Here is a 10,153-nt window from a genome sequence, read left to right on the forward strand (position 1 = left end):
GGCCATCCCAGCCCTGGGCTCCCCCCACAGCTCTGCCAGTGCCCCTCAATCCCCACCTGCAGGCCCTGGGCTTCCCCCACAGTTCTGCTGCTGCCCCCTCAGTCCCCACATGAGACCCATCCTCCCATCCATGCACTCTTGCCAAGGTGCCAGGCTACAGTCTCACACATCCCTGCCCATGGGGTTTGTTTCACCAGGGGAATCCCCAAGCCAGGACAACTCCGGCAGCACTGAGGCCCCTGAGTTGATGCTAGGGGGGTCCCTGGCATGGGGGACCCCCAAGGAGCACCCTCTAATGGCCCCAGGGGGACGGAAGTACTCAGATCACTGTGAGGAGCGGGCATCTCGGCCTGGGAAGAGCCGCATCCCTGGGCGGGACCATCGGCGCTATTATCACGAGCACTGGCGGGCTGAGTACCTGATGGACTTCAACCCGGCACGGCATGGCATGATCTGCATGGTGTGTGGCAGTGCGCTGGCCACCCTCAAGCTGAGCACCATCAAGCGTCACATCCGCCAGAAGCACCCCTACTCCGGGGGCTGGGGCCCCCGTGAGAAGCAGGTCATCATCCAGAGCTGGGATGCCCACCTCGGGCTGGACGGGGAGCTTGAGGGGCACGGAGACCTCGCCCAGGCACCTGACAGCCTGCAGGGAGCACAAGGTAGAGCACAAGTCCTATGCCCCAGGCACCCCGCCCTCTATGCAGCCCTCCGCACTGTTCCTGTGCATCCCCATCTCTGAATACCCATCCCCCTGCCCCTCTGCACCCCCAGCACTCCTCCACTGCCCTGGGCACCCACATGCTGCCCTAGGCAACCCCTCCCCTGAGCATCCATCCCCCTCCTGAATCCTCTGACACATTCCTCAACCCTTGGCACCCCCATTCCCTGGGCAGCCTTCCAAAGCATCTCCCCACATTTCCTTTCCCACAGGCATGCACCCCCACTCCAGAAATCTCTCCTCCAGTCTCTGGGGGCACCTGGGTCTGAATGAGGGCCTGCCCCCGCACCCTTAGGGAATCCACCTTGCCCAAATCCCCACTAGCACCAGGGACCTCGCACTCCCCCCTGCCCCATGCACCCTTCTTGTTGGGCAGCTAAGGCCCTTCCCCTGTAGGGGATGCTCCACTCTGCCCTGGTGCGAGCCCACGTGGTGCCTAGCCCTCCCATTTGTGATGGGGGCAGCTAGCAGCTGGGGAGAACAAGATGGGGGGGGGTTAGTGGGAGGGTGAGGGCATGGCAGGGGATGGGGAACTGGGGGGTGACCGACCCATCTCCATCTCTCAGGGGGGCTGAGGGGGAGGAGTATGCAGAAGAGCTGAGGTTCAGGGTTAGGAAGAAAGGGTGGCTGGTGCCAGGGTTAGGGGTATCTGGGGCACTGCCCCATCTCTGGCTTCTCCAGGGGCACTGTTGGCAGGGGCGGATACAGCCTGTGCCCCATGCCCATTTTGCTCAGGTGCTGGGGTCAGGGTTAGGGTGGTGCAGGGCGCTGACCTGTCTGTCTCCCCCAGGGATGCTGTCGGCAGGGGGCGGGTTCCGGCGTCGGCGCCGTGCCCCATGCCCATCCCCACGGGGGGCTGCCCGGCGTCCGGCGCTCGGGGGCAGGAAGGCATCACCCAGCGCCCGCCGGCTGGAGCGCTACGTGCGTGAGTCCCTGCAGAGCTGGTTCCAGGCCGAGTTCCTCATGGATTACGATGCCCAGGGCAACCGGCTGCGCTGCATGATGTGTGGGCGTGGGCTGCCCAGCCTCAACCTGGACGACATCAAGCGCCACGTGCTGCAGGCCCACCCCGCCTCGCTCGCCTTCAGCCCCGCTGAGAAGGGCGCCATCCTGGAGGCCTGGAACTCCCGCGCCCTGGTGCTGGCTGCTGGCAAGGGCTGGGCGCCGCAGGGAGAGTGCCCTGCAGGTGAGGGAGCAGGGAGACCAGGTTGAGGGGACCCCCTCGTGGATGTGGGGCCTGGGGTGGGTGTGGGACCTCAGTGGGTGAGGGGGAGGCTGGAGAGACTGGGGTGAGGGCTGGAGAGTCTGTGGGTGAGGGGAACATTCCCTCTCCTGTGTCCTCTCTGAGGGGGTGGGCTGGGGTAACAGCATGTGTCACAGGTGGGGGCAGTCCTAGCCTGTGATGGGGAGTGAGTGTGTGTGTGTGTGTGTGTGTGTGTGTGTGTGTGTGTGTGTGTGTGAGATCTGTGGGGATGGGAGCAGAGTATGTCGGTGCTGTTGTGGGACAATCTGTCTGTGCCTATGGGGCACCCACATGTGAGCACCCCCCCAGCACCTCTGTCTTGATCCCCATCTCTTCCTAGAGCCTGATGCCCCCTCCCCTGGGGACCTTAGTGCTGAGGCCTCTGAGCCATGCTCGGCAATGGCTGCCCCAGAGCCAGAGGAGAGCAGCTCCCCGGAGAGCTGGGCCAAGGAGGAGCCTGTGGCGCCGTGGGAGCTGGATGCGGGGGGGCCGCTGCGGGGTAAAGACCATCGGCGCCACTTCCAGGAGCACTGGCGGCTGGAGTACCTGATGGACTACCATGGCGAGCGGCACGGGCTGGTGTGCATGGTGTGTGGGGGAGCACTGGCCACCCTCAAGATGAGCACCATCAAACGCCACATCCGCCAGCGGCACCCTGACTCCACCCTGCTCAGCCACCAGGTCAAAGCCCTGATCGTGGAGGAGTGGAACCGCAAGGTCGCCCAGCTGGTGGAGATGGGGGCACCCCTGCCAGAGCAGGCCTCAGGTGAATGGGGGTTGGGGCTGGGGCCAACCAGCTGCTGGCCTTCCCATAGGTACTCGAGACGCTGAGGAGCAAGTCCTGCCATCCAGCCCTGGGCACCAGGGTGTTCTATGGGGCAGAAGCAGAGGGCCATGCCCTGCCATCCAGCCCTGGGAAAGATGGGTAGGGGGAGCTGCTGCTAGTGTCTCATGGGGAGAGGGACAAGCAAAGAGGATCCAGTGCTGTGTGGCTGTCTCAGAATAGCCAGGGACAGGGTGACAGGTCAGATGGGGGCAGGGCTGCTGGGGACTTCCTCCCCCCAGGGAAGATGCCAGGGGGTGCCTGGTGTCCAAAGCAAGTGCTAGGGCTGCAGGGAGTAGAGGCAGCCGAGACCACATGCAGAAGCCCTGGCCTGTACTCTGAACAGTAACAGCCCTCGTCTGCCTCCTTCTGCTACCTGCAGTGCATGTGCTGCAAGGACCAGAACCCCACCTGGTGGCAGCAGGTGATACTGCACCCTGCAGCCCCTCCTGTGTTCCCCCACAGTAGCCCCAGGGGTATTGCAGCCTGCAGGAGCGCAACACGTCCCCCCCCCTAGTGGCAGCAGGAAGCATTGCACCCAGTAGCAGCTCCATGAGTCCCCCTGGTGGTAGCGGGCGGCATTGCACCCAGCAACAGCTCCACAAATGACCCCCAGTCACCAGCAGAGAAGCTGTGTGCCTGACCCACCCCAGGACCTGTGTGAGCACTGGCTTCTCCCAAACCAGCTCTGAAAAAGACTGGATCAGAATCAGCACCAGAGAGGCCCCTCCCCCACACAGAGCCAAGCTGGATTGGAACCAGTGTCCAAGAGGCCCTGAGTCCCCCTGCATTTGGGATGGATCAGAACAGCACCATAGGTGAATGTCCCCTCCCCCTCGCAGCCAGGCTGGCTCAGCAGCAGTGCTCTAGAGACACCCCCCACCACACACTGCAGCTGGGCTAATTCCCCCTTCCATGGGGAGGGAGGTGGGATGTGCCATGTGACATACCCCAACTGTGCGGTGATCTGAGCCATGGGGGTGGGGCCATGGAGCTCTGCTGTGGAGCCACAGGGTCAGCAATTCCATCATGCCCAGGGATGTGGGAATGAGGCCCGAGTCTGTGCAGTGGGGGGGGCCAAGCACGGTACCTAGCTTGACTTGACCTCGCTCTGTCACCTTTCCAGGAGACTCCCAGAATCCTTTGCAGCCATCTAGCCCCGAGGAGCTGGATGAGGACGTGCAGCTGCCTGCAGGGGGGGAGGGGGAGGAGGAAGAGGAGGAGGAGAGTGTGTTGGTGGTGGGGACGCCCCCATCCACCCCACAGAGCCCCGCTGACCCCACAGCTGGCCCCCAGACGGGCCCGGCACCTGCACCGCGGCGGGAGCAGCGACGGAACTACCAGCTGCACTGGCGCGTGGAATACCTGATGGACTACGATGGCAGGCGGCACGGGCTGGTGTGCATGGTGTGCGGGGGGGCGCTCGCCACTCTCAAGGTGAGCACCATCAAGCGCCACATCCTGCAGGTGCACCCCTTCTCCTTGGACTTCACCCCAGAGGAGCGGCAGACTATCCTGGAGGCCTACAATGAGACGGCCCTCCGCTATGAGCCTGCCCTGGGCGAGGAGTCTGAGGTTAAGCCCTGCCCCTTCCTCCAGGCCACTCCTGCTGATGGGGAAAAGGCAGAGTTGGCCTGTGCCCCACCCACCAGCACAGCATAGTTGATGGACAGGACTCCATCTTGACTCTTGGGAGCAGGGGTGGGGGATCCAGACTATGGACAGACACCCCTTGCTTAGAGGGCTTGTTTGGGAGCAGGATAGGGGGTTCTGCACCCACCCATCCTACAGACGTTGCCTCGTGAACTACACAGCACCTTCCCCCACTCCCATCCCCACCCTGATGCATCTGGTCCTCACGCACTGATACTCCATAGCCCAAGCTTCGGGGTGGGGGAAGGGGCCTCACATGGCCCCCTGTAGCTTTTAATCCCCCCCATCTGAGTTGGGGATGGCACAGAAATGGGGTTGTTGGGGATGGGGACACATGGGGCTGGAACCCAGCTGCTCAGCGAGCCGATGGGATAGGGCGTCTGCAAGACATGGGTGGTGGGGGGGAAGGGATGAAATCATCTCCCTGCCCGGGGCAGGCACTAGTGAGCAAGGGGGCAGCTGCTCTATTTAAAGGGCCAGTTCCAAACCCCTCCTGGGACTCTTCCCGGCCCCCAGGATAGCTGGTTTGAAAAGCTAATGCTTCCCGGCTGCTGCTGACAACTCCCAGCCTCCCCCAGATCCCATCTGGCCTCCAAACGGGGCCCATCTCTTCCTGTCATCCCCCCCAGCTGCAGGTTTTCACCCCAGCAGCCTCTTCCTGGCACAGGTGCAGACTGGAATCCATGTCCCTCTGAGCTAATTGGTTGTAACCCCAATGCTCCCATTGACCTCCCTTTCCCCACCCACTCCAGGGAAAGTGCCACCCTCTGTGGAGAGTCTAGACTGGCCTTTGCAGTTGTGTTTATTAGCTTAATTAGCTGCCGGAGTCATCACACCTCATCTAGATGCAGCATCCTAAGAACCTTCCTTGGGCTGAAGTTAAACTGACCCTCCCCCGCCGGCACCAGGGGGCCCCGGTAAGTAACCTGCTCCCCTGCCAAATGCCAAGCTGTGCCGCTCACGTGAGCTGTGCAAGGCCTCGGCCTCCATCACACCCATGTTTATACCAGCCCCAAGGGCGCGTGGATGGTCGCCCAACTGGACCACAGCGTTTTATACTCGCTTCCACCTGGTGTCAAGCGGGGGAAGCGGGGTCCCTGCCTTGAGCCGTGGGGGCTGGAATTTCAAGCACTGGAGCGAGGCCGGGCGGCCTTGGACGGGGGTAAGGGAGGTCGAGGCTGGGCTACAGCGGGGGTGGGGCTGAAGTCTGGGGTGGGGACAGAACTGCGGCCAGGGGCTGAGGCTGGGGGCAGGATCAGAACCACAGCCGCTAGCTGGAAAAGATGGGTCATTTTCTGCTCGAGCTGCCAGGCTTCACAAGGGTCCTGTCCTAAGCTCCCAGCTGCCCCTTGTGTGGCCAATAGCCCTGTATCCCTCCACCATGCAGAGGGAGCATCTGTTGAGTGGCAGCGATCCCTCCCCTTCGTTCTTGGCTCTGCACTGGCCCCCCTCTCCCCAGTGATGGGGGTGGGGATTGATGTAGGTGCCCGGGGCACTCCTGCATGGTCCTGGCTCTGACGTAGGCTGGCAATGGGATATTGGGCTAGATGGGCCTATTGTTGTCATGCGGGGGGAGGAGGGGGACACTGGCTTTGATGGGCCCGTTGGTCTGAGCTGGGGCAGGGAGAAGGGAGACCTGGCCCATAGGGTCATTGGTATGATGCAGGGTGAAAGCTCCTTGCAAACCCTTGACAAGCTGGAGCAGTGGCCCCTGACTGCCGTAGACAGACAGGGGCAACGCTGTCTTCCCCCTTCCCTGCTTGCCAAAGCTGCTCCTGCTGGTGGCAGAGAACTTGATGCTGCCATACACTGAGCACACTGGGGCCTGTTCCAGCTGCTACTTTGCTAATGCTAGCCCATGTGCCCCTCCCTGCTGCATTCAGGGGCAGTGTTAAGTGGCTCCCACTTTACAAGGGGGAAACTGAGGCACAGAGGGGCTTTCCCTGTGCTAGACTGTGGCTTTCTGGAAGATGGCCCGGCCTTGCAACTCCAGGGGGTGGGAGAGCCACTGGAGACAAACCCACCAGCAACCACCTGTACTTGCACCCTTGCTCCTAGCCTGCTCTGAGCAGGGTACTGAGCCAGCTGCCGATCCACACTAGTACACCCAGCCTCCTTCGCAAAGGGGTAGAGTGTTACCCTACAGTGTGGGAGGAGCCCTAGGATTACACCACCAACCCCTTGCTGCTGCCCCCACTTCTCCTCCAAGGCACTGGGGCCATTCAGTTTTGCTCATGTCACTCTAACCATCCATAGTTGGAGATCTTTCAGGGCTTCCCCCCGTGTCATCTCTAGGCTGGGGGAGGAGGGGGATCCGCTTTCCGCTCTCTCTGACACAGCAGCTGGCCCCTTGTGCTGGGGCAGCTCTGCTCACGTGCAGCCAGGCTCCAAAGTGATGGGTTTTAAGCAGCCTCCTCTTCAAAGTGCACCGGGACAACACCCTTTGAGACTCCATCTCCGAGCAGCTGCATGAGCCCATCATCTCCACTTGCTGTAGAGAAGTTGCCCATCAAAGAACAGCAAAATGCAGCCATGCTATAATGCTGCATGGGAGGCAAGAGGGAGGCAGACCTAGTGGTTAGATACCTGGCTTCAATTCCCTGCTCCCCCATAAACTTCCTGTGTTTCCTTGGGGAAGTCATTTAGGCTCAGTGCCCCTCTCTCTACAATTGGGATAATAGCACTGCTCTGCCTCTTGGGGGAAGGAGGGAGAATAAATGCATTAAGGATTCTGGGGGGCTCAGATCCAGTGGTACTTTAGATGAAAGGTTGCAGCTGATGGGCTGTAGGGTTGGATGGGGCCTATTGGTCTGATGTGGGAGCATGGGGGAAGCAGCCTGGCTGGGCCCATCGCTCTCAGCCAGGGAAGATACTGGGGGTAGGAGGGGCCTCTGCTTCTGATCCATGCTGCATAATCTAGACCGAAAAGGTGCTTAGACCTTACAGCAGAGTTGCCTTAGCACCGCTGGGGGGGGGGGGAAGTGAACTGGGGATAGAAACAAGGCCTCATTCTCATACAGCTCCTCCTCAAAGAGAAACCCTGGGCCCTGGCTTGGCTCAGGTTGTGACAGTGGAAGGGGGCAGAGCTAGCACGTTACTATCTAGAGCCCATCATGCAGGGCTGGATCTGCTGCTAAACACTCCCCTCCCCCAGGAGGAATAGTCCCCAATTGCAGGGGACGCTCCGGTAGCTGTGAAGAGTAGAAACCAGCCATCGCGCTGGGTGGTGCCAAATTCCCACCCCACAGAGCTCTCAGCCGAGAAGGGGCAGGGCTTCCTCCCAGTCAAGCTCTGCTGCAGCCCAGGGTTGGCGGGGGGAGTCTGATGCAAATCTAACAGCACTACCGAAGCCTCACGTTTACTGCCCCATGGCAAGCCCCTCCTTTCAAGACCCTAGCTTTGGGCTCCAGCCAGCATTGTTGCCCCTGCCTGAGCTGGGTGTAGCGATGGGAAGGCAGAAGCTGTGCATCAGGCAGCTGGTAGAAAGACCCAGCTCCCAGCCTTCCAGACTGAATGGCTCTTTCCTGTGAAGCTGACAGGGCTAGTGGGAGGTTCCTCCTGCGTAGCTAGTGTTCAAGAGCTGCCTTTGTGTAATCACGCTTCCTCTGTGCACCTGATACGGCGCAGCTCACGCCTGGGGAAGTGAACTGGGTAGGGGCTGCGCTCCCTTGTGTACACCTGGACACCAGCAGCACTAGGGCCCATTCATGCAGGCCCACCCCAGCCACGAATGGAGGGTCAGTAGCTCTTCAGCTTCGAGGTAGAGGCCTGAAGAGCAAAGTAGGACCGTGAGCCCAGGAATCCCTTACCCCACACAGCAGGTTTGGCGGGAGGGTGGAAGACACAAGTTAACATTCCAGGCCTTTGTGGGTAACACGCCAAGTGACATCAAGCCCCTGCCCCATGGCACGGGCCTGCTTTTTCACAGGAGCTGCAGGCTCTCCCTCTGGACTCAAAGCTGCCTGCACCCCAGAGGCATTTTGCTTGTAGATTCTTACCTTGGTTTTAGTGCTAGCTCCAGCATCTCAGAGCATGCTCTAGTGACCATGCCTGATGTGTTGGAAGTGGTTATCCAAGGGGAGTCTTTGTGGTTCCAACGCTGTTGCATGGATGGTGTTCAGAGCCATCTTCTTGGGCTTCCCTTCTTCCATTCCAGCTCTGTATATACCCTGCTCTGGAGAGCAGGGAAGGTGGGTTCTTAACATACAAAGATTTGCAAAGTTAGGACTTTTCACCATCGTCTCCAGTGCTACATGCTGTGGGCAAGTCCAGCAAAGCCGGTTTCAGTCTCTCACGTGAAGTCTATAGTGATTGGTAGCTGCCATCGGTTTACGTTTTTGTACCTTACCAGCGTAGGTACCACTAAGACGGTAGGTCACTAGGCACGGGAGCAGTCACGCTTGCCAGTGTAGGAGGTAGGTAGCCCAGCTTAGAGGCCTCACCTTCTAGAATTTTCCAGGCGTAGGGAGAGTAGCAGCTTGATTCAAATCTCAATCTTCCCTACCAAGAATGACTTTGCAAAAACCAGGTGGCAGGTTGGTGTCATTTGAGTTACGGACTTAGCTGTGCCCATCTTGACTAGACGCTACAATCATCTCAGTTAAGCCCTACCTGAAGCCTGAGTGGTTTCGAGTGAAATGTTTTTATACACCTCCCCTCCAGAGAGCGACTTGCTCCTTGTAGCTACCATGTAAATGTTCTGAATTATATTTATATGCCTATGTTACACTTTAGTGACAGTATTGGAATATTTGTACGTGGTCCTCGTGAAAAGGTGTTTTGCATCAGTATGTTTTTTTATATGCATATGTTTTGTAAACATGTTAAATAAAGCCTTTCAAAAGATGCAGTTTTGAAGTGCATTAATTTGCGGGGTTATAGCCTAAAAAGAACCCTACTGCCAGTGCTTCTCCACTGCTTAAGTCTGCAAGATCCTTGCTTTAGGAGTTGGAGTCAATTATAATTCTTTAGGGCAAAGAGGAGCATTCAGAAGAATAACTAAATGGCTCAACTGCAGAGTTTTGTTCACTGGTTGAACACCTGGTCTAGCGCAGATGCTCTTAGTCACTTTAGCGGTCTTAAAAATGGTTTAGCGTCTTCCTAAACCAGGTGAACTAAATATGCGTAGAAACAGATTTAATCATTCAGTGCTACACCTCAATGCAGACAGACACTCTTCAAAACTGATTCAAGCGTCTGAGATGAGTTTGGATTCCTCTCGAACTGAGTTAGGTTGGTGCCCTGAGCTAAGCAAACAGGGGTAGAAACAGTCAGTTAAAGTGGTGGATGAGGTAAGTGAGTGTTTATAGCTCAATGGCAACTTCAAAATACCACACAGCTATTGCGCCAGGCAGCATGTCTGTGTTGCCATCTTTCCATAGGAGTCTCGCTGATACTCTCCTGCAGAGATGAGCTTTAGCTTGATGATAGAACGGGTCTGAGGAGTGGAGTTGTCAATCACAATCCTCAGCCCAAAGCTTTTAAGATAAGGCCCGAGACTCAATGGCCCAGCCTGAAGAGCAGGCCCGAGACCCTGACGTCAACAGAGACAGTGGAAGAGAGCCAGAACAACGCCCCACGCTCTGCTCCCTCAATGACAGGTGAGCTATGGGGAATGCAGATGGCTCGTGTATTCCAGCTGCTGAAGCTAACTCCATCCCACCCACCATCTACCCCGCCAACCCCCCAAAATGAATGACACAGGAAACGAAGC

General features: G+C 58.7%; 1 protein-coding gene across 1 annotated transcript in view; it reads left to right on the forward strand.

Moving 5' to 3' along the window:
* CUNH11orf95 (chromosome unknown C11orf95 homolog) overlaps nt 1-5,583 on the forward strand; it is a 6,398-nt gene extending 815 nt beyond the window's left edge. Inside the window, exons 2-5 of the mRNA XM_026650337.1 lie at nt 198-662; nt 1,512-1,907; nt 2,305-2,730; nt 3,914-5,583. Of these exons, the coding sequence (XP_026506122.1) occupies nt 198-662; nt 1,512-1,907; nt 2,305-2,730; nt 3,914-4,449 (1,823 nt within the window). The 3' untranslated portion in view covers nt 4,450-5,583. The remainder of the gene's footprint in view (nt 1-197; nt 663-1,511; nt 1,908-2,304; nt 2,731-3,913) is intronic.
* The last annotated feature ends 4,570 nt before the right edge of the window (nt 5,584-10,153 follow it).

The sequence above is a fragment of the Terrapene carolina genome, unplaced genomic scaffold (genome assembly GCF_002925995.2).
Source record: "Terrapene carolina triunguis isolate 2854851 unplaced genomic scaffold, T_m_triunguis-2.0 Scaffold89, whole genome shotgun sequence".
Classification (NCBI taxonomy): Eukaryota; Metazoa; Chordata; order Testudines; family Emydidae; genus Terrapene; species Terrapene triunguis.